The 26,565-nt window shown below is 37.9% G+C and overlaps 1 protein-coding gene and 1 non-coding gene across 6 annotated transcripts in view; one reads left to right on the top strand and one right to left on the bottom strand.

Annotated features, from left to right (window-relative positions):
* Positions 1 to 26,565, top strand: part of PDS5B (PDS5 cohesin associated factor B) — a 203,743-nt gene that overhangs the window by 153,943 nt on the left and 23,235 nt on the right. For all 5 annotated transcript variants that reach the window (XM_062194387.1, XM_062194386.1, XM_062194389.1 and 2 more), the window contains exons 21-27: positions 201 to 359; positions 8,954 to 9,022; positions 11,237 to 11,373; positions 15,914 to 16,037; positions 20,927 to 21,131; positions 23,461 to 23,575; positions 26,178 to 26,310. In XM_062194387.1, the coding sequence (XP_062050371.1) occupies positions 201 to 359; positions 8,954 to 9,022; positions 11,237 to 11,373; positions 15,914 to 16,037; positions 20,927 to 21,131; positions 23,461 to 23,575; positions 26,178 to 26,310 (942 nt within the window). The remainder of the gene's footprint in view (positions 1 to 200; positions 360 to 8,953; positions 9,023 to 11,236; positions 11,374 to 15,913; positions 16,038 to 20,926; positions 21,132 to 23,460; positions 23,576 to 26,177; positions 26,311 to 26,565) is intronic.
* Positions 4,059 to 4,189, bottom strand: LOC133762662 (small nucleolar RNA SNORA21). The gene has a single exon (XR_009866330.1). It is a non-coding gene; the product is annotated as a small nucleolar RNA SNORA21 (small nucleolar RNA).

Raw genomic sequence — 26,565 nt, 5'->3', positions numbered from 1 at the left:
ATGGGAAAAACTGAAAGTATTCAAACCTGTTATCTTCTAAACATTGATAACCTATACAGGTCTAAATGTAAACTTGAATTACTATGTGGACCTTGTATACATACTATAACTTTTGTAGTTTTTGTAATTTATAATGATATATGCGAACTATTTATTTGCAAGTGTATGGAGTTAAATATTTATTTTCACCTCATTTTCAGCCTCTGCATAAGAGCCTAGATCCAAGCAACCTAGAACATCTTATTACACCATTGGTTACTATTGGTCATATCGCCCTCCTTGCACCTGATCAGTTTGCTGCTCCTTTGAAGTCTTTGGTAGCTACTTTCATTGTGAAAGATCTTCTCATGAATGATCGGGTAATTTATGCTTTTTAGATTTTTGAACTTCATAATGTTTTCTTCTAAAATGTTGTATAACACAAGTTAAATGATGTTAATAACTCTTCCATTTGGCTATCTATGTTACAGTTTCCAATTTTTAGAAATGTGCTGTTTATCCATTTAAAGTAGAATAACTTTGAGACATTTCTTTAAACATTGACATGACCTTAAATACATCCGTTAATAAATAAAAAATTTCATCTGATTCTATGAGTTTTACAAGTACTTAATTTTTATAAGGACAGCTATTTTTTTAAAAGATTTATTTTATTTATTTGAAAGAGTTACAGAGAGAGATAGAGACAGAGAGAGAGGTTTTCATCCGCTGGTTCACTTCTCAGTTGGCTGCAACGGCCGGAGCTGTGCCAATCCAAAGCCAGGAGCCAGCAGTCTCCTCCTGGTCTCCCACATGAGTGCAGGGGCCCAAGCACTTGGGCCATTTTCAACTGCTTTCCCAGGCCAGCGCAGGGAGCTGTATCGAAAGTGGAGCAGCTGGGACTCGAACTGGCGCCTATATGGGATGCCAGCACTGCAAGCTTTGTCTTTACATGCTAAGCCACAGTGCTAGCCCCAAGGACAGCTATTTTTAAATAGTTATGACTATAGTTGTTCCTTTCCCTACATACATTGGAGAATGCAAAGAGCCATGTGTGAAAACATTGAGGGGGAATGATTTTTGTTCTCCTGATTGTGTGTAAGTGGACCAAGTGTGTTTGGGTCTGGAAGAATTGACCCACGTATAATCAATTGGAGTTTTATGAATGTGCATATTTATGTACCTAAATATTGAGCCATTTATGATCATCAGTTTTGTGTCTGTTGTGTCTTTGGCACTGTTCTAGGTTCTCTGGAGAATTTAAAGAACTATAATACAAAATTCTCTAACAAGATAGTTAAAATTCTTAGGTTGTGCAACTGTATTGACAAATGTGTCATCTCCATCATTTTTTCCATGCCATTAGTACAGTTTAATACTTTGGTACTTTTAAACTATGAGATTATGGAAAATTAGCTTGTGGCGATTTCATAGTCAAAATGATTGTATGTAATTGGATCTCTAAAGATTTTTGTCTGGTTGACTATAACTCTATTATTTGGAGAACAGGGGCCTATGTTAATTTCCATTGTCTGCCAGTTGTTTTATCTGTGTTCATCATGTCTGTTTTTCTTCCCCTAACTGTAGTATTTTTCATATGTCCTTTAGGTTGTATTTTGCTATTCATATATTTAAAATTTTCTATGTTTTTACTGTTTGTCTTTAATGAAAACATTTTATTGTGACAACATACCTGAAAAGTACATAGCATTTAACAGTACAGCTCGTTAAGTTATCACAATGTTAGCATTTTCTAGTAATCAGTCATTTAGGTAAAGAAATAAAATATTACCAGTATCTTCAAAGCTCCCATGTATCCTTACCCCTTGAAGATCCCATTATTTTGACCCTCACATGCCGTTTTACCTGTTTTTTGAAATTTTGTAAATAGAATCATTCAGATTAAGTTATTTATGTCTGACCTCTTTTACTCAATTTTATAGCAATGCTTGCATGTAGTAACATTTATTTTCATTGCTGTGTAGTACTACATTTTTTTTAATATACCACAATATGTCTATTATAATTATAGACATTTAGGTGTTATTTCCAATGTTAAATGAATACTACTGTTATAATAATATAATATAATAATATAATACTGTTATATTACATATCCTCTTGTATACTTGTACATATATTTCTGTAATTACTATGTTATGGAGTGTAAATAGGTTCAGTTTTAGTGGACTTTGCCAAATTTTTCAAGTGATTGTACACATCAACATTTCTATCCTTACTGAATGAGATTTATAGTTGTAACATTTATGATGGCATGGTGTTAAGTTCTTTTTCATGTATTTTTTGACATTTTGGATGCCTTTGTGAAGTGCCCGCTCAAGTCTTTTTCCATATTTTTCGGTTGTCAATCCCTATCTTTCAAGAGAACTTCAAAAAATTCATGGAAAATGAAATGAAAAGCTTTCATAATATGCATTTTCCATGAACATTTCAAAAACTGTGCATGTTTTGTAAATTTTTCCTACTTTGTAACTTGGCTTTTCACTTTCTTAATGATTTATTTTGTTTAACAGAATTTCTTAATAGTCATTTTTTCATTATTGTATTTACCTGGTTCAAACTTTATTTGCTTATCCCAAAGTTGTGAACATATTCTTTATATTATTTTCTAGTCATGCTCCTATACAGTACTCAACAGTCACATGTGTCTATTTAAATTTAACTTGAATATTATCAAAGATCCAGTTCTGTAGTCAGACATTCCAAATGCTCAGTAACCACATAGAGCTAGTTTTATTGTTTCAACTTTAAATTTAGCTCTATAGTCTCCTTGGAGTTGATTTTCTTTATATGTACTAAGAAGTGGATATCAAACTTAATTTTTAAAAAACACCTTTAAAATTTTTATTCATCTTCATTTTATTTGAAAGGCAGTGAATAGAGGGGTGTGAGGGAGAAAAGTCTTCCATCTTGGTTCATTCTCCAAATGCCTGCAAAAGCCATATGAAATGCAGCGACTCAAATAGCTGCAATACCATCTGCTGTCTCTCGACGATATATATTAGCAGGAAGCTGGATTGGAACTGGAAGTACTGGAACAGGAACCAAGCAATCCAATATGGAAGTCAGGCATCCCAAGCAGCAACTTAACCACTGTGCCAGATGTCTGCCCTATCAAATGATCTTACTCAATATCATTTATTGCAAAAACTTTTCCCCACAATTTTTTTTAAATTGGCGTAAAATGCACATAAAATCAACCATTTTAAACTATACAAACCTGCTATTTAATTCATCCACAGATTCATGCAACTAACACTTCAATCCAGTTCCAAAATGCTTTTTTTAAGCACACACTTTCTATTCCTCCTTTCGTGTGCCAAAGACCTGGCAACTGTCTGTCTCCCTTCTATCTCAACAGATTTACCTGTTCTGAATATTTCCTATTAATGGCATCTACAATATGTGACCTTTTATGTCTTGATTTCTTTCACATAGTGTAATATTTTCAAGAATTGTCCTTGGTAGCATTATAATATTTATTTTTATATTTATAGCTAAATAAAATTTTATTGTTTGGATATGCCACAATTTGTTTATTCATCCATTGATAAACATTTGGGTTGTGTCCCCATTTGCAGTATATGAATAGTATGAATATTTAAGTCTTGAGTATTTGAGTACTCGTTCTTTTGGGTATGATCCTAGGAGTACATACACTGGATGAAATAATTCTGTGATTCACTTTCTGATGAGTTGCTCAGCCATTTTTTTTTTTTTTTTAAGATTTCATTTATTTATTTGAGAGGTAGAATTACAGAGAGAGGGAGAGACAGAGAGAAAGGGCTTCCATCTGCTGTTCACTCCCCAGATGGCCACAACAACCAGAGTTGGGCTAATTGGAAGCCAGGAGCCAGCGGCTTCTTTGGGTCTCCCCTCTGGGTGCAGGGGCCCAAGCACTTGGGCCATCCTCCACTGCATCCCAGACCATTAGCATAGAGCCAAGAGGAGCAGCCACTATATGAATTGGTACCCATATGCGATGCAGGTGACACAGGTGGAGGCTTATCCTGTGCTGCAGTGCCAGCCCCCATCACTTGAGCTTTCTTTCCGGAACATCTTGTTATAGCACTAATTGAAGCACAACAACACAGCATGCTGCCACTTCACCAAAAAGTGTTTTTTTCTCTCTGCCTCTTCTTGATGGATCATTAGCAGATAGATGCCCATGGAATGCTTTTAAAAGGGCGAGCGCAGCTGTTTTTTTTATAGGGACTTTTTTTTTTTTTTTAAACCTTCTAATCAACAGTTGTATGGGAGGGGCCAGTGCTCTGGCATATTCTGATTCAGCTCTCTGCTATGTCATGGGAAAGAAGCAGAAGATGGCCCAAATGCTTGGGCCCCTGCACCCATGTGGGAGACCCAGAAAAGCTACTGGCTCCTGGCTTTGGATGGGCCCAGCTCCTGCCCTTGCGGCCATTTGAGGAGTGAACCAGCAGATGAAAGACCTTTTCTCTGTCTCTCCCTCTTTGTAACTCTACCTCTCAAATAAATAAAAATCTTTTAAAAAAGAAAAACCACAGCATGTGGGAATTTGAGTTTCTCTACATCCTTGCCAACTTACTTTCCATTTTTATTTCTTGTTTTCCTCTCTCTCTTTTTATTATAGCTATCTGAATGCAAGCTGTTTCCTTGCAGGTTTGTCTTACCTAATGATGTTGGACATCTTTTCATGTACTTAATTAACCATTTTTGCAACTTCCTTGGAACAAGTATTTGCATTGTTCTCCCATTTTAGACATTAGCTTATTCATCTTTTATCAAGTATTTGCAGAATATTTCTCCCACTGTTGGCTGTTTTCACTTTCTTGATAATGTCCTTTCATATAGTGTTCTAATTTACAATTTAATTTGTTGAAGTCTAGTTTATCTGATGGTTCTTTGTGGTTTGTGCTTTATTTATTTATTTTTTTTTAAGTTTTTGTTTGTTTGAAACCAGAGTGAGAGAGAAGGAGAGACAGAAAGAGGTAGGTCTTCCACCCACTGATTACTCTCCTAGTGGCCGCAACAGCTCGGTCTAGGTTAGACTGAAGCCAGGAGCCTGCAAGTTCATCTGGGTCTCCCATGTGCAAGGGTGCAGTTACTCAGGCCATTTTCTGATGCTTCTCCAGGCACTTTTGCAGGGCACTGAATCGGAAGCACAGAGCTGTGGCTCAAACCAGCGCTCCGATTTGGGATGCTGGCATTGCAAGTTGCAGCCTAACCAGCTGTACCACAGCACCAGCTCCTCCTTGTGCTTTTACTAACAACTCCAGCCATGAAGATGTCCCACCTATTTTTACTGCTTTGTTATAAATCATGGTTTATTTATTTATTTATTTTTTGATGAAATAATTTTGTGGCCGGTGCTGTGGCTTAACAGGCTAATCCTCTGCCTTGCGGTGCTGGCACACCGGGTTCTAGTCCCGGTTGGGGCACCGGATTCTATCCCGGTTGCCCCTCTTCCAGGCCAGCTCTCTGCTATGGCCCGGGAAGGCAGTGGAGGATGACCCAAGTGCTTGGGCCCTGCACCCCATGGGAGACCAGGAGAAGCACCTGGCTCCTGGCTTCGGATCAACGAGATGCGCAGGCCGCAGCGGCCATTGGAGGGTGAACCAAGGGCAAAAGGAAGACCTTTCTCTCTCTCTCTCTCTCTCTCTCTCTCTCACTATCTACTCTGCCTGTCAAAAAAAAAATAATAATTTTGTTTCATTTTTCTCTTTACTGGCCTGTTTTATATTTCTCTATTATTTTAGTCGTTGCCTAGATATTAAAACATGCACTTTTGAGTTATTATAAAGGCCAGTCTCAATTAGTCTGTTTTGAACTCTGAGTATAAGACAGGGAGGGAACCTTAGAATATTCTAATTTTCTTTATTACCTGATATTTTTGGTACTTTTGTTCTCAGACACCTTTCCTATTGTTACTTTTTTAAAAAATATTTATTTATTTTATTTGAAAGGCAGAGTTACAGAGAGGCTGAGTAAGAGAGGGAGAGAGAGAGGATGTCTTCCATCCACTGGTTCATTCCCCAGATGGCCACAATGGCCAGAGCTGTGCCGATCCGAAGCCAGGAGCCAGGAGTTTCTTCCAGGCCTCCCACACAGGTGCAGGGGCTGAAGGACTTGGGCCATCTTCTGCTTTCCCAGGCCATAGCAGAGAACTGCATCGGAAGAGGGGCAGCTGGGACTAGAACCGGTGCACATCTATGATGCTGATGCTTCAGGCCAGGGCGTTAACCCACTGTGCCACAGCGCTGGCCCCAGGATATTTTTTATGGGTTTAGAATTCTAGCTTGATATGTTTTTTCTCCATCTATGTTTCCAAAATTGTTTTCAATTTTACTACTTTTTTTCTTGACATCTACTGACAGTCTTGTTCCTCTTTAAGAATTTGTGTCATTTTGCACTGGATGCTTTTGATCTTTTCTGTTTTGTATTAATTTCTAGTTTTCCAGTGATGTTTCTGAGTGTGCTTTTCTTCATAGTTATAATTGATACTTATGACTCTAAAATCTAAGGCTTGGTATCTTTCATAAATTTCGAGTAACCTTTTTTTAAGATTTATTTATTTTACTTGAAAGTCACAGTTACACAGAGAGAGAAGGAGAAGCAGAGAGGAGGAGGAGGAGGGGGAGGGAAGGAGAGGTCTTCCAACCACTGGTTCACTCCTCAAATGGCTGCAGTGGCCAGAGCTGTGTTGATCCAAAGCCAGGAGCTTCTTCTGGGTCTCCCATGTGGGTGCAGGTGCCCAAGGACCTGGGCCATCTTTCACTGCTTTCCTAGGCAATAGCAGAGAGCTGGATGGGAAGTGGAGCAGCCAGGACTCGAAGTGGCACCCATATAGGAAGCCAGCCCTGCAGGCGGTGGCCTTACCCACTATGCCACAGCGCCGGCCCCTTGAGTAACTTTTCACTATTATCTCTTCAGATACTATTTCTTTTCTCTACCATTGAAGAGATGCTTTTGTTTCTGTTGTGACCCACCGGACATACTTTCCCTGTGCTTTTCTGCCAGGAGTTTCCTCCTGCTTAGTGTTTGTTTTCTTTTCACTTATCTTTGAGTTCACTGATTCTCTCTTCTGTTTTGTCTCATACATATTGAGTTTTTATTCCCATTAAATATTTCAGTTCCATAACTTGGTGTTTTAAAAATAGTGTTGAATTCTGCAGCAGGATTCTCCAGTCATTAGTCCTTGAACATCTTAGTTGTATTAATATTAATGAGTTCTTACCTAATAGATTTATTCTGGAACTGTTTCTCTTGTAGTTTTTCTCTAGATTTTTTTGTCAAGTCTTGCACACATTACTTTGAGTACTGGAATTTTTGTATAAAATGTGGTAGGATTATTGGAGACTCTGGATGAATATTTACCCTTCCAAAGGATACTTTTTAAAATTTTTTTTCAACTTTTATTTAATAAATATAAATTTCCAAAGTACAAATTTTGGATTATAGCAGCTTTTTCCCTCCATAACCTCCCTCCTACCCACAACCATCCCATCTCCCACTCCTTCTCCCATCCTATTCACATCAAGATTCATTTTCAATTATCTTTATATACAGAAGATCAGCTTAGTATATGCTAAGTAAAGATTTCAACAGATTGCACCCACGCAGACACACAAAGTATAAAGTACTGTCTGGGTACTAGTTATACTGTTAATTCACATAGTAAAACACGTTAAGGATAGAGGTCCTGTATGGGGAGTAGGTGCACAGTGACTCCTGTTGTTGATTTAACAATTGACACTCTTGTATATGACATCAGTAATCACCCCAGGCTTTTGTCATGAGCTGCCAAGGCTATGGAAGCCTTTTGAGTTCACCAACTCCAGTCTTATTTAGATAACGCCATAGTCAAAGTGGAAGTTCTCTCCTCCCTTCAGAAAAAGGTATCTCCTTCTTTGACGGCACGTTCTTTCTGCTGGGATCTCACTCACAGAGATCTTTCATTTAGTTTTTTTTTTCCCCCCGCCAGAGTGTCTTGGCTTTCCATGCCTGAAATACTCTCATGGGCTTTTTAGCTGGATCTGAATGTCTTAAGGGCTGATTCTGAGTCCAGAGTGCTGTTTAGGACATCTGCCATTCTAGGAGTCTGCTGTGTATACTGCTTCCCATGTTGGATTGTTCTCTCCTTTTTTTTTTTTTCTTTTTGACAGGCAGAGTGGATAGTGAGAGAGAGAGAGAGAGAGAGAGACAGAGAGAAAGGTCTTCCTTTTTGCCGTTGGTTCACCCTCCAATGGTCACTGTGGCCGGTGCATCTCGCTGATCCAAAGCCAGGAGCCAGGTGCTTCTCCTGGTCTCCCATGCGGGTGCAGGGCCCAAGCACTTGGGTCATCCTCCACTGCCTTCCCGGGCCATAGCAGAGAGCTGGCCTGGAAGAGAGGCAACCGGGATAGAATCCGGCGCCCCCACCGGGACTAGAACCCGGTGTGCTGGCACCGCAAGGCGGAGGATTAGCCTGTTAAGCCACGGCGCTGGCCCTGTACTTTTTTTATCTTACGACTCAAGCTCTGCTAACTGGTTTATGCATATGTATGTATACTTTGTGATTTGGTGAATTTGGCTATGAAGATATTAATACATGTTTTCTGTTAATTATGTTGAACTGGATACCTTTCTAGTATTTCCCCTATTCAAGATTTTTTAAAAAAATCTTTCCTCTTATTTAAAAAGCTACTCTTCTTGGCTCCTTTGAGTTTTATGCTAGTCTATCTGGCTACCTTAAGTAAGAAATTAAGAGGTTAAAGTTAGTTTTACAGCACACCTAGATAGAACCAATTAGTGGTGTCCCCCTTCTTTTATATGATAGATTTGTGAGTACTGTGTTTTGGTGCTACTGAGGACAAATGGTTCATCCTTTATTAATAAATAGAGTTAAATGGGGTATTTTTGTCATGTGTAATGACATTCACTGTGGAAGGTAAAGATTTCATTCATTCATGTTTTAATATTCTTAATTCTTGTTTAGCTTCCTGGAAAAAAGACAACTAAACTTTGGGTTCCAGATGAAGAAGTTTCTCCTGAGACAATGGTCAAAGTGAGTAATATTTATGGATCTATTGATTTTAATATATTTAATATTATGAAAAGCATAAAAGTTTCTATTTTTGTCACAAAGGTAGAATTATAAAATCACACAACTATTATATTTACTGTATACTTATCTCATGTATTGTGGGACTATAGGGCAATAACGAGAAATGGGCTTTGGGCAGCTATATGTAATTTGAGTGATTAAAAAATTTTTTTAAGATTTATTTATTTGAAAGGCAGAGGTACAGAGAAGGTGGGTTGGGGAAAGAGAGATCTTCCATCCACTGGTTCACTCCCCAAATGGTTGCAACGGCTGGGGCTGAGGCTGGACCATGCCAGAGCCAGGAGCTTCTTGGTGTCCCACATGGGTGCAGGGGCCCAAGTGCTTGGGTCGTTTGCTGCTGCTTTCTCAAGCACATTAGCAGGAAGCTGGATAGGAAGTAGAGAAGCTAGGACTTGAATTGGCACCCATATGGGATGCTGGCACTGCAGGCGGACACTATTCCTTTTATGCCACAGTACCACCCTGATGAAAAGATTTTAAAGCTGCTTCTTAGGTGTCAGCCTTTTATTGGCAAAGGCATTGCTACTTTTTTTATGGACTTTCAACTATTGAGTAAATTTGGTAATCAGGTTTTAAGACTACTCATCTTTTGCATGACATTTAATATAGCTATTTAAATTTTTTTTTTTTAATTCATGGGCAGGTATTTGGCCTGTACAGACACCTCTGTACAATATTGAAGTTCCTAATTTAAATGCTTCCCTTTGAATTCTGACTCCAGCTTCCTGCTAATGCAGGTCCTGGGAGGCAGCAATAACGACTCAAGTAATTGGTTCCTGCTACTCACATGGCAGACCTTGATTGATTTCCAGGTTTGTGACTTCAGCATGGGGCATTTGGGAAGTGAACCAGTGGATGGCAGCTCTGTCTATCCCTCTGTCCTTTCTCTACCTCTCAAATAAATAAAAATAAAATTTAAAAATATAGACTGTAATTGCTTGAATTAAGAATTAAACAAAATTTTACTCATGGACAGTTTTGATCTTTTAAAGCCATCTATTGTCTGTAGTGTAGACTTCATCTCAGACAAATGTGAAGGCCAGGAACGAATATAAATATTGTAATCTTTTTCTAGTTGTAATTTCTCAAAAGCCATTTTGGACTGTGTGTGTGTTTATTTTTCATAGTAAGAACTACTTTTTCATGTTATTCCAGCTTTAGATTCTAATGCTGTTTCTGCAGATCTCAGGAGCAGCCCTTCCTTTAAACATCATTGAATGTTACTTAATACTTTTGAGTCTTAGGGCAAATCTGCATTCTCAGTATCGATTTCAAGTACTGATTTTGTGTAGTTGAAAGTAGCACTAGATGAGAAGGCAGGCTACCTGCCCTTATATCCATGCTTAACAAATACCAGTCCCCCCCAAAAGCAGTTTTTTGAGTGTCTGCCACCTGCCAGATACTGATCAAGACTCATTTAGCTCCTAAGCCTTAGGAGATAGTATGTGGGAAAGATTTATTATTCTAATTTTTAAAAAAATTATTTATTTATGAGGCAGAGAGAGATGGCACACGTGTGCGAAAGAGCATGCTCTCATCCTCTGCTTCACTTCCCAAATACCTGCAATGGCAGGGGAGCTGAAGCCAGGAGCTAGGAATTCAATCCAGGTCTCCTATGTGGGTGGCAGGAATCCAACTACTTGAGCCATCACTGCTCCCTCCTCTGGCCCACATTAGCATGAAGCTACAATCAGGAGCTGGAGCCAGGAATTGAACCCCAGGCATTTCAGTATGGGGTGTGCGTAGGCCAAATGCTTACGTACATTATTTTTTAAAAGAGCCACTATATATCTTTTCAAAACAGGCTGTTGTAACATTAGGTATACAATGTAGAGCAAGTGTGGAATGTTTCTGGGTAGAATAAATTAAACATGGTTTGCAGTTTGGAGTTATTTTGATAGGGAGGATAGCATAATTTTATTCTAGGTTCTAAAGAGTGGAATATTAAACAGCAACAAAAATAAATCTGTAGTCAAATAATTTGTCACTCCTTTGGGGACTGAAACCGCTTTAATATAAAACATTCAACGTTGTCTTCATATATAGAAGAGAATAATTTTTTCTTAAGGCATTTATTAAAATAATTTGGTTTTTTTTGATGTAGATGTGGAGATTGAGAACGTCTCAATGTTTTATTTGTTAACTTTTAAATAGATTCAGGCTATTAAAATGATGGTTCGATGGCTACTTGGAATGAAAAACAATCACAGTAAATCAGGAACTTCTACCTTGAGATTGTTAACAACAATATTGCATAGTGATGGAGACTTGACAGAACAAGGGAAAATTAGGTATGCAATTACTGTTTCAGAGTTCTTTGAATTGCACAATATTTCAACTCCTGGTGAAACTATTGAAAGGTAACTTTAAAGAAATTAATACAGCTTTGTGGGCATAATTATACATTATACATATTTTAGCATGTAGATGCTTAGTTTTTGGGCTGTCTATATGAAAGTGTTAATATACATTAAGTAACAGATATTCTACATTTACCTTAATGTCTGAAGGGAAAAGACTAGACTGATTAGAGGGCATATTAATGAATCTGTTTCCAGAAGTATGAGTAAACTGCAAATTTTAAAAAATGTACTTGATGTAAGTGATTTAAAATACACAGACTTTTTGTTTCAGTTTTGTTTTATTTGAAAGATGTATATAGTATAATGATTGAAAACTTGGACTCTTTAATCACAATTCAAATCTTGGCTCTACTGAGCAATTAAATGGCCTTCAGCAAGTTACTTCAATCTCTTTAGTTTCCTTACCTATGAAATAGAAATAATTATTTTACCTATGTTATTTATCTATTATTTTATAATGAAGTTAGTTCATCTAAAATATTTTACTTTTATAAACATGTTTTAATTTACTTGACGGACTGAGTGACTTAAACAGAGGGAGAGACAAAGAAAAAGATGGTCCATCTGCTTGTTCGCTCTCCATGTATGGATGAGCTGGAGTTGGGCCAGGCTGAAGCCAGGAGCTAGGAACTCCACCTGGGTTTCCCATGTATGTGACAAGACCCAAGCATTTGGGCTATCATTCGCTGCCTTCCTGGCACATTAGGAGAGAACAGGAACAGAAGCTGAGGAGCTGGGACTTGAACCAGTACTCCAGTATGGGATGCAGACATCTCAACAGCAGTGTAACTAACCTACTGTACCATACACTTGCCCCTGGTAAAGTATTTTAAACACTGATGGAGGGTAGTGATTATTATGTCAGTGTTAAAATTTAGAGGTTTTCCTTTATGGAAATACAGTGCTTTTTAGTGCCCCTTCTACTGTAAAATAGGAAAGTAACTCTCTTCCCGTTAATATATCTCAAAGACTTTAATGAGGAAACATAAAAATGTACCTCCCAGGTGCTTTCTACATTGCTGTCTTCATTTCTATTCTTCTTGTATGTTTTATTCATGATGTACTCTTTGAATTAAGTGTTAACAATAAGTATACTTCTCAAACAAAACTTAATATTTACTGTTTATATTACTCATTATTGCTTTTTTGCAATCTAATTAGTTGTGTATACTTCTCCCATAATTTACATGAGAATACTTAAAAATCACGGAAAATAAAATTAAAAGATAAAAATGAATACACAGTATAAAAATTGAAATTACATGAAGAGTCTTTAAAATTTTCATGGGATGGGGTTGGTGTTGTGGCACAGTAGGTTAAATTGCCACTTGGATCTGGCATCCCATATCAGAGCAGCCATTCAAGTCTCAGCTGCTCTGCTTGTGATCCACCTTCCTGCTAATGTGCCTAGGAAGGCAGCAGAAGATGGTGATAGTGCTTGGGCCCCTACCACCCATATAAGAGATCTGGAGATATTACTCCTAGGTTTGACCTGGTCCAGCCCTGACTGTTACACCCATCTGGGGAGTGAACCAGTGGATGGCAAATCTCTTGCTGAGCATTTCAGATAAATGACTGAATGAATTATAGCCTCTTGAGGAGTATCAGTGGATGAAAGATCACTTCCATTCTGAGTTTCGAATAAATAAAACATACTGTATGTGCAAACATACAATAAATTCTCTTTAAGAAGTTCATGGAAAATGCATATTATGGAAAGCTGTACATGAATTTTGGAGTTTTTGCACCAGATAAACTTATTTAATACCATTTTACATGAACTTTTGGAAGTACTCTGTGTGTGCCAGTGTTTAAGTATATTTTAATTTAAAATTTATATTGACTTTGAGATACTTTCACATGGGTTGGCTCAGCCTGGTAAAGGGAGTTTTCCCCAGGACTGATATGCTTTGTTTTCTAAATTAATTTTACATTAATAAGTACATTACTGTATATTACTTGTATTCCCAATTATAATTATACTCAGCTACATTAACTTCTTTTAGAGGGACGTTACACATAGGTGGTCAGGTTATGAGGCATGGTGAAGGCAGACTCCACACGTTCAAATTCAGGTTCCACCATTAATCAGCTGCCATTATTTATCAGTTTATTTGATTTATGCATGTCTCAGGTTTCTCTTTAAAATGAAGAATATAAGAGTATCTTAAGTGTTTATCTAAGGATTATATGTATTAAAGATGTATTTAAAAATAAAATGTGTCATAAGCTGAGTTCCAAGGAGCCCATATAACGTTTGGTAACATCTTAGGGGCTGCCTGAAGTAGGAGAAAGAATTTCTGGTAGAAAACAAAGCATGTCGAGCTCTGGGTAAGGAATGGGAGGTTTTGTCTCTTGCTTTAATAGGAAACTTACTTTTTGGGTTTACACTTTAAATATCCATATAAGATTTCATTTGAAGGGAAATTTTCTCTGCTTATTAGAACTAAAAGTAAAAACTTAAATAGAAAACACTGGTCTTGATAGAAAATTTTAAGGACGCATATGTTAGGAGCATAGGTTATCTCTCCCTGTGGAGAAAGCATTAATTGCTGGCTGATACTCTCTAAACTATGATTTACCTATTAATAGCTACTTGGAATATTGCTGTTGCTGAGCAAAGAGTACCTTTGGGACACTTCCTGCAACTTCAGAACCTTATTAACTGTTGTATGCATTCAGTCAATTGTTTTACATACTCCTTGGAAAGATAGGGAAGGATCTTAAGCCATCTTGATCATTAAATCTTAGAAAGCTAAAGACTATCTTTTCTGTTAAATCTTCCTCAGTACTGTAAATATGATAGATGACATTTGTTGTATGAATGCAAAATAATTTTTACTATGGAACTACAAATAGATCCTAATTAAGGAGTTACAGTTTTTTCCCTAACACTAGTCCATTATTACTACATTAGAGATTATTTAGATGTTTGCTGGTTAGAATTCTTTTTTTTTTTTTTAACATTTAGTTATTTATTTGAAAGTCAGAGTTACACAGAGAGGAGAGGCAGAGAGAGAAGTCTTTCCCATCCGATGGTTCACTCCCCAAATGGCCGCAATGGCCAGAGCTGGGCCAATCCAAAGCTAGGAGCCAGGAGCTTCTTCCGGGGCTCCCACAAGGGTGCAGGGGCCTAAGGATTTGGGCCATCTTCTACTGCTTTCCTGGGCCATAGCAGAGAGCTGAATCGGAAGTAGAGCAGCCAGGTCTTGAACCGGTGCCCATATGAGATGCCAGCGCTTCAGGCAAGGGCGTTAACCTGCTGCACCAGCCCCTGCTGGTTATAATTCTATGAAGTATGCCCTATTTTAGCACTTTCATTCATTAAACTTTAAAGGACCCTTTCGTTAACATTTGAAAAGTTGAATTCCAGCTAAGAATTTTGATGTTTTATCTGCCGTAATTGCTTTTATTCTACTTGTTTTGTGCTTAGCTTAGTAGTTGTGGTTGACATATTAGCAAGTTAAGACTTTTTTTTAAAGATTTATTTATTTATTTGAAAGGCAAAGAAGGAGAGAGAGATAGCTTCCATCTGCTGGTTTACTCCAAAAATGGCTGCAATGACCAGGGCTGGGCCAGGCCAAAACAAGGAGCCAAGAGCCAGGGTCTTTTTCTGGGTCTCTGTGGGTGCAGGAGCCCAAGGAATTGGACCATCTTCCCCTGCTTTCCCAGATGCACTAGCAGGAAGCTGAATTGGAAGTGGAGCAGCTGGGACCCTGTGCCCATATGGGATGCCGGCACTGCAGGCAGAGGCCCACGCCACAGTTCTGGCTGAAGGACATTTTTATTTTTAAAAAGTACCTATAGGTTAACATAACACTAAAATCCTTAGTGGCATACCTACAACTTAGCAACTATACAGTTTTTTTCTTCTAGGCTTGACTAAGATATTGTGTGTAGCATGAGAAAATTATATAACTTTCATGACACTGGCATTTGATGGTACTAAACATCAATTTCCCAAGTGAACATAACTAGTGCTCAGTATCATGAAGTTATTATCTCTCTTAATTGGTTCAGGTTGCTATAACAAAGTACTGTAGCCTGAGTTTCTTATAAGTAAGAGAAATTTATTTCTTACATTGTGAGCAGTTAAAAGATTAGGGTGCCACTGTGTTTGGGTTTTGGTGAGGATTGTGTCAAGAGCTGCAGACTGCTGAACATTGTGCTGTATTCTCACATGCCAAAGGGACAGACTAATTTTATCAGACCTCTTAAATGGACACTAATCTTATCCCCGTGACGTAATCAGCCTGAAAGTCCTCTATGCTAATACCATCACCTTGGCATTTGGGATTGCAACACAGATTTTTTGGCCTGGGCAGGGGGATAGGGCACAAACATTTAGACAAAGCATTTTGTATTTTTTTTTATTGGCTAGAAGAATTTTTACAGAAGTAGATATGTAACATAAGAATGCTTGTGTAAAGAATTAAATAATTTACGCTGTTTCTTGCATATTTTTCAGTAAGCCAGATATGTCACGCCTGAGACTTGCTGCTGGGAGTGCTATTGTGAAGCTGGCACAAGAACCCTGTTACCATGAAATCATCACGTTGGAGCAATATCAACTATGTGCATTAGCTATTAATGTAAGGAAAATGGTGAAAAAACTTTCTGGAAGACAAAAACCCGTGTCATACATAAGTTAAAATCTTGAATGAATCTTTTCAAAAATTATACATGAAAAGGTTTTAGAGTTCTAAAACTGTCATTTGAGTTTTGGATTGCTAACATAGTAAGATGGGCTCTTTGTTCCCTAAAGTTATCACACACACTGAATTAGCCCATATTAAACCATTTCTGCTAAAAGAAATACAAGGTTATATTCCTTCAAGCCTCTAATCAGATTTTCATCAATCAATCAATATACATATGTTGTATGTATAGTTCTATAGTTTATGTTATTGTTTTATTAACACTGAACTCAAAGCTAACAGCATTATAACTCATTCCTAAAATTTATTTAGCACATATGCTTTTTCTGTAAGGCACATTACACCTTGTTCTTGTGCTTAGGAACACTAGATAGCTCTTTTCAGCATTATGCCTGAGAATCATTTTAAGCAAAATCACCAAGGACAAAATATGTGAAAAATGTAGTACTAAATAGTCTGCAAAAGGGACCACCATTTACAGTATGAGAGTGGCAACAGGGCAGAGTACCTCCTTGTTTGACTTTGGATGGTGACATAAACATGAAGCTACTCCTGTTTTCTGTTGCTCTGGACATTCACTTATAAATAACCATAACATTGCTTGAGAGTATTGGTTTTGGGCTTACTTATAAACTTTATTGACTAGGCAAATTCCTAAATAACAGAATATGCAAATAATGAGGATTGATTGTATTTAGTTCCTAAAATGAAGAAAAAATAGCAATTTATAGTTCTATAAAGATAACAGTATAGACCTAGTTTTAGACTAGAAGTTTTCTTTATTACTCAGTTAAAACTTAAGATTGTTAAAGCTTCAGATTGTGAACCATGATTGTTATACATTCATATTCCTAGTTTATGGATTTCTGAGAGTAGTTTTATCCTTAAACTATATTACTTTAGAAATTTTCAGCATCTTGAGAGAATTAAAGAAAAAGGCTGATGCTCTGCCGTCAAGAACCGTGTTTCCACTGGCTCAGTTGAAGACGACAATTGACTTGTTTATTTTTTCAAATGTATTTATTTGAGGAGGCAGAGAGAAACAGCAAGCATGCTTAAATGCATCCATCTGCTAGTACTGTACGTAAACGCCAGCATCAGCTTCAGAGGGAGCCAGCGGCTTAATCCAGGTCTCCCATGTGGGTGGCAGGAACCTAATTGAGCTTCACTGTGTGTCTCCTGGGGTCTTCACTACCAAGAAGCCAGAATCTGGATACTGGGCCAGGAGTTGAACGCAGGCGTTTTTGTGTGAAATGCAGATATCTTAATTGCGAGGCCAAATGCCTGCCCCCACAATTCATTTAAAAAAAAAAAAAGTTTAGTTATTTGAAAGGCACAGTGGAAGAGAGAGGGAGAGAGAATAAGAAAGAGAGGAAGTGAGAGAGAGATCCTTTATCCAATGATTCGCTCCCCAAATGCCCCCAAAAAGGCTGGAGTTGGGCCAGGTCAAAACTAGGATCCAGGGCTGGCGCCACGGCTCACTAGGCTAATCCATCTGCAGTGCCGGCACCCCAGGTGCTAGTCCCAGTTGCGGCACTGGATTCTGTCCTGGCGGTTGCTCTTCTTCCAGTCCAGCTTTCTGCTGTGGCCCAGGAAGGCAGTGGAGGATGGCCCAAGTGCTTGGGCTCTGCATCCGCATGGGAGACCAGGAGGAAGCACCTGGCTCCTGGCTTTGGATTGGCACGCCGGCCGTAGCAGCTATTTGGGGGGGTGAACCAACAGAAGGAAGACCTTTCTCTCTGTTTCTCTCTCACTGTCTAACTCTGCCTGCCAAAAAAAAAAAAAAAAAAACCACCTAGGATCCAGAAACTGTCCCATAAGAGTAACAAAGACTGTAGCACTTGGGCCATCATCCTGTTGTCCCAGGAGACTACAATTCATTTTAGAACTATAGTTGCATTCAAGACAATAAATAAAACTTTAAAAAAATTTTTGGAGGCCAGTACTGTGGCATAGCTGGTAAAGCCACCACCTGCAGTGTCGGCATCCCATATGGGCATGAGTTTGAGTCCTGGCTGTTCCATTTCCAGTCCAGCTCTCTGCTATGGCCTGGGAGAGCAGTAGAAGATGGCCCAAGTCCTTGGGCCCCTGCACCCACATGGGAGACCCGGAAGAATCTCCTGGCTCCTGCCTTCGGGTTGACACAGCTCTGGGTATTATGGCCATCTAGGGAATGAACCAGTGGATGGAAGACTTCTCTCTCTCTCTGCCTCTCTGTAACTCTGCCTTTCAAATAAATAAATAAATCTTTAAAAAAAAGAAATGAGCCATCTGCTTTAAAAAATTTTTTTTGAAAATAAAAAATACTTTCATAATAGTGCATATGGGACCAATATGAGGTTTTCCTTTTTTTTTTTTTTTTCTTTTTGACAGAGTCGATAGAGAGAGAGACAGAGAGAAAGGTCTTCCTTTTGCCATTGGTTCACCCTCCAATGGCCGTTGTGGCCGGCACACCGCGCTGATCCAAAGCCAGGAGCCAGGTGCTTCTCCTGGTCTCCCATGGGGTGCAGGGCCCAAGCACTTGGGCCATTCTCCACTGCCTTCCCTGGCCACAGCAGAGAGCTGGCCTGGAAGAGGGGCAACTGGGACAGAATCCGGTGCCCTAACTGGGACTAGAACCTGGTGTGCTGGCGCCGCAAGGCGGAGGATTAGCCTAGTGAGCCGCGGCGCCGGCCGATGCTTCATTTTTTAAAGTTGTTCTAGCCGGTGCTGTGGCATAGTGGGTAAAATCACCACCTGCAGTGCCAGTATCTCATATAGGTGCCGGTTTGAGTCCTGGCTGCTCCTCTTCCGATTCAGCTCTCTGCTATGGCCTGGGAAAACAGTAGAAGATGGCCCATATGGGAGATGGGAGACCTGGAAGAGGCTCCTGGCTCTTGGCTTCGGATGGCTGTGGCTCGGCCGTAGCAGCCAATTAGGTAGTGAACCAGCGGATGGAAGACCTCTCTCTCTCCGCCTCTCCTCTCTCTTTGTAACTCTGACTTTTAAATAGATCTTAAAAAAAAAAAAGTTATCCTAAACCCTTTTTTAAATTTTGTTTTAGTTTAGTTGCTATTGTTCAGATATTAAACAAAGCCATTCTAGAAATAAGATTTCAGGGAGCTCATAGCTTCCTGATTTAGTTCCCAGTTTAATTTTGGAGATAATGTTACTTTGTAAGAAACTGAAAATTGTTTTAAAAGTATATACTATTTCTAAGGAAAAAAGGTAATTTTTTTTCACTTGGTAAGCCATTCAGTCTGTTGATTTATCAGATTTTTGGTCTGGTATTTCTCTAGGGGATGGGTGCTGTCATTGAAGTGGAAAATTAAAAGAAAAAAGTCTGGAAATATACTGGGCTTTGTTTGAAACTTACCAGGCAAACTAAGCTTGTAAGAACTGTGAATTATATACCATTTACAAAAACATTCACACTAACTTTTAGAGATTCTCTTTTCTAACATAGTGTTTATTACACATTCCTACCTCAACTACCAAATTCCCACAGTGAGGATTCAGATTTCTTAAGTTTTCTGATTGCTTTGGAAATCTGTTTACTGTTGATCATGTGATAATCGATAAAAGTTAATTATTAGCATCTTCTTCCAACTTACAAATTTGTCAAGTTACTCCATCATAAACAAATTTTTAAAATTTAGTTCTGCTACTCCTTTAACCATATGCCTGTCTCCTCTTTTTAAAATCTCTAAACCTTAAGAAAGTGTAATCCATATTTTTTCTCTACTGCCTCCCTACTCATATTTTCATGTTTGCCTTCATTGTTTTCCTTAAATCTAATGATCTTAGTTTGCATTTTCTTCATTTGTGTCATTTGACACAGCTCATTATTCTTTCGTTATTGTTACTTTTTAAATCTGAGAGACATAGACAGCAAGCTTGCATGTGATGCAGTTTGAGGCATTTCCACTGAGTGGTTCACGGCCCAAATGCCTGCAATGGTCGTGACTGTGGCAGGGCTGAAGCTGGGAGCCCAAACTTTTATTTTCTGTGAATAGACTCAGATATGCATTTGAAGATCTTATGTACTTAAGACTCTCTACTTACCTTTGTTTCCATGAAGCTGAACAATTTTTTCTTTTTCTTTTTTGTGCTTTTCAGTGTGCTGCCTCTAAATTTCTTTTCATCCTCCCAAGTCCACACATTAAATCCAGCCTTTTCTGCAAACCAAGGTTCAGATACAACCTTCTAATAAAATGTGACCTTTTATTTTGTTTTAAGATGTGTTTTATTTGAAAGGCAGATTTCTAGAGAGGAAAAGACAGACAAACACACACACAAAAAGAGAGCGAGAGATTGATCTTCTATCCTCTGGTTTGCTCCCCAAAATGGCCAGGGCTGGGCCAGACTGAAGCAAGGAACCAGGAAATTCTCCCATGTGGGATGCCAGCATCACAGGCAGCAGCTTTACCTGCTATTCCCCAAACGTGTTCTCTTTTAACTGCTAATCAATCTCTTTTCTTCTTTTAATTCTGTACAGATTTTTGTCTGCAGTCCTTTGATACATATAAAGATTTGCCTTTATTTATGTCTGTGTCGTTTATTTCTCAGGATGGACTTGCATTTGGTAGTTTTATCTGTTTTAGAAATATCTTTGAAATTTTCTAACACATGTAATAGATAGTTATTAGAGTCTAGATGACTAGCCCAGCCTTGAAATTTACTCAAGTCTTAATATATCAGTCTTGTGAGCTATGAAGCAATGGTTATATATATAAATTTGCTGCATTTTACTCTTTGCTTTACTTGATATACCATAGTTCATGTGTGAAGCTATTACTCTTTGCTGCCATATGTATAATATTGATATGATTGTGTCTTTACAGGACGAATGCTATCAAGTAAGACAAGTGTTTGCACAGAAACTTCACAAAGGCCTTTCCCGATTACGGCTTCCGCTTGAGTATATGGCAATCTGTGCCCTCTGTGCAAAAGATCCTGTAAAAGAGAGACGAGCTCATGCTAGACAGTGTTTGGTAAAAAATATAAATGTAAGACGAGAATATCTGAAACAGCATGCAGCTGTTAGTGGTAAGCATATAGCAAAATCACTTTCCCAGCCAATACATTTTCGTTTGTTAGACTACAAAATGATTCTTATTGTTATTTATTATTCTGGTTGGCATTCACTAAACAAGAATTTAATCATTTTTCAATAACTGCTTTTCGTAAAATAGAAAATTTTAAAAATAGAACTGAATGAGTATATCTCTTTATATAAATGAATAAAGTAGCCAGAGAAAATCATCAGTGACATTGGAGGTGCTTTTATTAGAAGGATAAAATGTGTTCATTTATATAGATTGTCTAAGCACTTTCTTTTTTGGGAAAAAGTACAAGTCTTTTATATCTTATTTGTTCTCATCTTTAGTTGACATTAACATCAGGTACTTATATGCCTACTTTTTTTTTTTTTTAGGATTTATTTATGTATTTGAAAGAGTTACAGAGTGAGAGAGATTGAGGAGAGGCAGAGAGAGAGATGTTCCATCTACTGGTTCACATCCCAGTTGGCGGCAATGGCCAAGGCTGAGCCAGACTGAAGCCAGGAGCTTCATCCTGGTCTCCCTCATGGGTGCAGGAGCCCAAGTACTTGGGCCATCTTCTGCTGCTTTCCCAGGTTCATTAGTGGGGAGCTGGATCAGAGCAGCTGGGACTCAAACTGGTGCCCAAATGGAATGCCAGTGCCACGGGCAGCGGCTTCAACCACTACGCCACAGCACCAACTCCCATGCCTACTTTTCATCTGTTTATGTTACCACATCATGGTTAAGTTGGTCTGCCTCTTGACTTCTGTAGCTTACTTAACAAATCTTATTAAGATGTATATGGTTATCCAAGTCAGAAATCAGAGGCATTCTTTATCTGCTCCCTCCTCCCCCCATCAGTTACCAAATTCTGTTAATTCTTCCTCCAGATGTCTTGAATCTCTATCCTCTACTTTCCTACATTGCTGTTTTACTTGGATTAGTCTTGATTAGTCTGTAATACTCCTGACTGCCTCCTTGTTGTAAAAGTTCCCCTGCCTCTGGCCCACCACCCTATAATGTGCCAAGTTTGCTAATGAAATGAACCCTTCTAAAGGAGGTCACAGGACTGCCTTGCGAAAATCCATGTTGAGTCTCCATTGCTCATAGGATAAAGTTGAAATGCCTCAGCATGGCCGTTTGCGGTTACTCTCAGCCTGAGTGACACCTTCTCGGTGTCAGCTTTTTGCTGTGAACTTGCTGCTCCATGTATTCTAGATTATTTGTAGTTTGTAGGTTTTTTTTTTTTTTTCCTCTTTCTCTCTGTTAGTTCTTTCTGGAAATTGCCTCTCCCTTTCAGACTTATAAATAGATAAACAAAACCAAGGAGTGTGGCTTGTGCTTTTCAAATGCTTTAAAATATAGTTTTGGTATTAGCACATTACTGTGATCCTCTTTATCTTCCTTCCTAATCTTGAAAAAAGGGCTCAGCAATTACATCCCACTTCTGCCATTTACAGGTTGTGTTTGCCTAGATTCCTTAATCTGTGCTTTAGTTTCCTGTTGATAAAATTGGTATAATTATGCTCATTTCTTATGGTTGTTGTGAAGGTTAAAAAAATTATGTATAAAAAGTTCCTGGCGTAATGCATGGCCCAAAGACAGTAGGTGATACTTACTCTTATTTTTGGGTCCCTTCCACATGAAAGTATTTCTGTTTCTGTTGTACTGTGAACTCTTTACTTAGTCTTATTTATAATTTTAGAATCTAAAATAGACCTGAAACATAGGAAGAACTCCATAAATATTTTATGGGATATAATCTGAGTTTTGAAATTTGTTACTTTTTTTCCTTCTATATCTGCCTCCAAATAATTGGTATTAAACACTATTTTCAAAATCAGCAATAGAAAGAAAATTTGGAGCTTTGTATTTGTTCTTAACAAATAGTATCAGTCATTACTTCCTGTTTTTATACCATAATAACTAGATTTACTAGAAGTTTTAAATTTTGCTCAGTAGCTCAAAAGAATGTTAAACATAGGATTGCTTATAGTATCTGGAAGAATAAATAAATGTCTGTTGATCTTGAATGTGGTTTGTTTAGGTTTTCTTCCATATGCATTTGAAAACTGAAATATTTGTCTGTAACTTAAGCACATAGTGGATTTAATAGGCATGTGATGGATGAATGAATAAACTGTTTAATTCATCACGGACCTCACTATGGATTATTTCAGTATGGTTTCTTATTTCCCCTGGCCATATTGTGATAAACTCTTGGGATACAGGATATAGTGTATGAGAGAAGATATGTTAAGATTTAATTTTCTAACTTGAATGTTTTTGTTGTTTTTTCTCTTTCTTTGCACAATCCTCTCCGCTCCAAAAAGAAAAATTATTGTCTCTTCTACCAGAGTATGTTGTTCCGTATACAATTCACCTTTTGGCACATGACCCAGATTATGTCAAAGTCCAAGATATTGAACAACTTAAAGATGTTAAAGAGTAAGACTTTTTCCATCCCCTTCTCTTACTTTCTGAAAGTTGATTTTTTTTTCTTTAATGATGATAATGGTATCTTAATTGTAATTTGCTTATAGAAGTATTTCATTTCTTTTTTCATGCCAACTCTTCATATTATATTTGTTATGCAATTTCCCAAAACTTAATTTTGCATAATTATACTTTAGTGTGTTTCTCTGAGTCAGGCATTTTTCTTTTCTATTAAAAATTTCAGGTCTTTTATTTCCCTATTTTCTTCTGAAACTTTGTGTTAGATTTTCATGTGAGGTGAATCGTTAACTCCCTCACTCATATAGTTAGCATGTCTTTCCAGTAATCATTTTCTTCCATAGGAATAATGGCCTCATTTAATAAGCCAAGTTCATAACCAAGGAACTTCCCCAACTTAATTCTTTATTATGGATTCTGTGTAGTTTATGACATTTGTAATTCTTTCAGAGATTATTAGGGGAATATAGTGGTATATAGAGAAGTTCAGTCCTCTTAAGGCCAGCCTGGTTCTCTAAATAAGCTGGAAATCATGATCCTCTTTCTATTATAATAGAAAGATGACTTACCATTTTTTCTTTTTAGAGTTTATTTAGAATACTTTTAAATTTACAAAACAAAACTTGTAAAGTAGTAATCTCAAGAGTTCCCAAATGCCCCTCACCTCATTTCCTCTACTAATATCTCATGTTAGTATTTTTGTCACAACTAATGAACCATACCCAGCTTCCAATATATTTTTTTTATTCAAACTCCTTTTATTTCTCCCATTCCTCTCACGGCTTATACTTTTAAATGAATTATTATGTTATGCCTTTAGCTTTCTATTAAAGAATAAGTCTGGGTTTCTTAATTCACGGAAATATTTTATAGTTAAATATTTGAAATACCTCAGGAGAGTAAAATAAAATTATTGATAACTTTTTATGGCAAGGGAAAAAATTCACTATCTTTTTGGCCACAATTTTCATTTTTAAGAAAATAAATAGTTCTCTCAAAGAATTCTGTTTTAGGGTGATTATAACTAATGAAAACGTTAGCCATCTGTCTTTATCACAGAACATTGATTTTTTTAAAAACATAAATTACCTTTTGGCTGTTTTTTTAAATTGCCACAGTATAGCTGTGAATAGTCCGCATTCCACTGAAGAGCCACTTCAGAGGAACATGTATACATACTGAGATCCTACAGGGTATTTTTTCTCTTCTAGAATTATATCTTGCCTCACATTTCTATCTCTATCATCTTCCATTACTTTTCTCCTTTGTGTTAACTATAACTCTGTCTCTCTCTGTCTATAAAATATAGAGGCAAAACACTTTTATGTAATTCACTTTAAAAAATTTTTTTTTCTTTTTGAGAGGAAGAGAGTTAGAGCCCACATGTGCAAGAACGTTCCCTGATAAGCTTGTTCATATTCCAGTGCCTACAAAGACCAGGGCTAGGCTAGGCCTGAGCCAGGAGCTTGGAATTCAATCCAGGTCTGGCATGTGGGTGGCAGAATCCTGATGACTTGAGCCATCACCATTAAATTGCCAGCTGGAGTCAAGAGCCCAAGCCAACAGTTGAACCCAGGCACTTGCATATGCGCTGCTGGTATCTTAGCCCTAGGCTGAACACCCTCTCATTTAATTCATTAACTTCTTTTTAAGTTGGACTGCTGAAACTTAACTTTTCTCTTATTAAAGCAGATATTACGTATGTATTTGTCAGTCATGAGTTTTTCCTGTTTAATTTATTGAAGATTGTTACTGTTTAATAAAGTAGTTACACAAGCATCGAGTTGAAGACTTCCCATCAGGACTAACTACAGTTAGTCTTGAGTATCAGAGGTTTCACTTAATTGATGTCCCAACTTTTTCTTTCGTTCTTTCGTTCTTCCGTTCTTCCATTCTTTTCTTTTGTTCTCTCTCTCTCTTCTTTTCTTTTTTTTTTGCCAGGCAGAGTTAGACAGTAAGAGAGAGAGAGAGAGAGTTATAGACAGAGAGAGACAGAGAGAAAGGTCTTCCTTCCGTTGGTTCACTCCCCTAATGGCCGCCATGGCTGGCGCTGTGCCAATCCGAAGCCAGGAGCCAGGTGCTTCTCCTGGTCTCCCATGTGGGTGCAGGGCCCAAGCACTTGGGCCATCCTCCACTGCCCTCCCGGGCCACAGCAGAGAGCTGGATTGGAAGAGGAGCAACCGGGACAGAATCCGGCGCCCCAACCAGGATTTGAGGGGTGCCTGCACCGCAGGCGGAGGATTAGCCGAGTGAGCCACGGCGCCGGCTGGCCCAACTATTTCTTTAGGCAGCCTTCCCTCCCTGTCATTGCTGGGGGTTAAGATCACTTCATTTTTCCATCATTTATGTTTTCTTATATCTACCATTCTGGGAAATCTAGTGAGACCTTGAGAGGGGGTCTTATGAGCTCAGATCTGCATTACAGACTGGTTAGGGTATGTTTGCATACTGTAACCCTTTTCCCTCATGACTAATTTGTAAGTGTTTCTTTTTAACTTTTTTTTTTTAAACCTGCTTTGGTTATCATCTAGTTCCAATATAAAATTATTGCATTTATCCAATAATTTCTTTTATATTTCTTTTTTATTGTTCTTAGATGTCTTTGGTTTGTTTTGGAGATATTAATGGCTAAAAATGAAAACAACAGTCATGCATTTATCAGAAAGATGGTAGAAAATATTAAGCAAACAAAAGATGCCCAAGGACCAGATGATGCAAAAATGAATGAGGTATGTAGTTCTTTATAAATAATTGTGGTTCCATATTAATTTAAATATGTGGTTTTCAGGCTTGAAACTTCTGTTGTGGATAGTTTTTGGTTTTTCTGTTTTAGTAGTAATTAGAATTAGAAATGAAAATCTAAAAGCAATTATTTTTTAAAAAATACTTATTTATTTGAAAGGCAGAGTTACAGAAAGAGAGTGAGACAGACAGGGAAATCTTCCATCTGCTGGCTCCCTCCTCAAATGGCCACAGCTACCAGG

This window comes from Lepus europaeus, chromosome 6 (assembly GCF_033115175.1).
Source record: "Lepus europaeus isolate LE1 chromosome 6, mLepTim1.pri, whole genome shotgun sequence".
Taxonomy (NCBI): domain Eukaryota; kingdom Metazoa; phylum Chordata; class Mammalia; order Lagomorpha; family Leporidae; genus Lepus; species Lepus europaeus.
The sequence above is the reverse complement of the archived record's forward strand: the minus strand, read 5'-3'. Positions and strand labels throughout refer to the sequence as shown.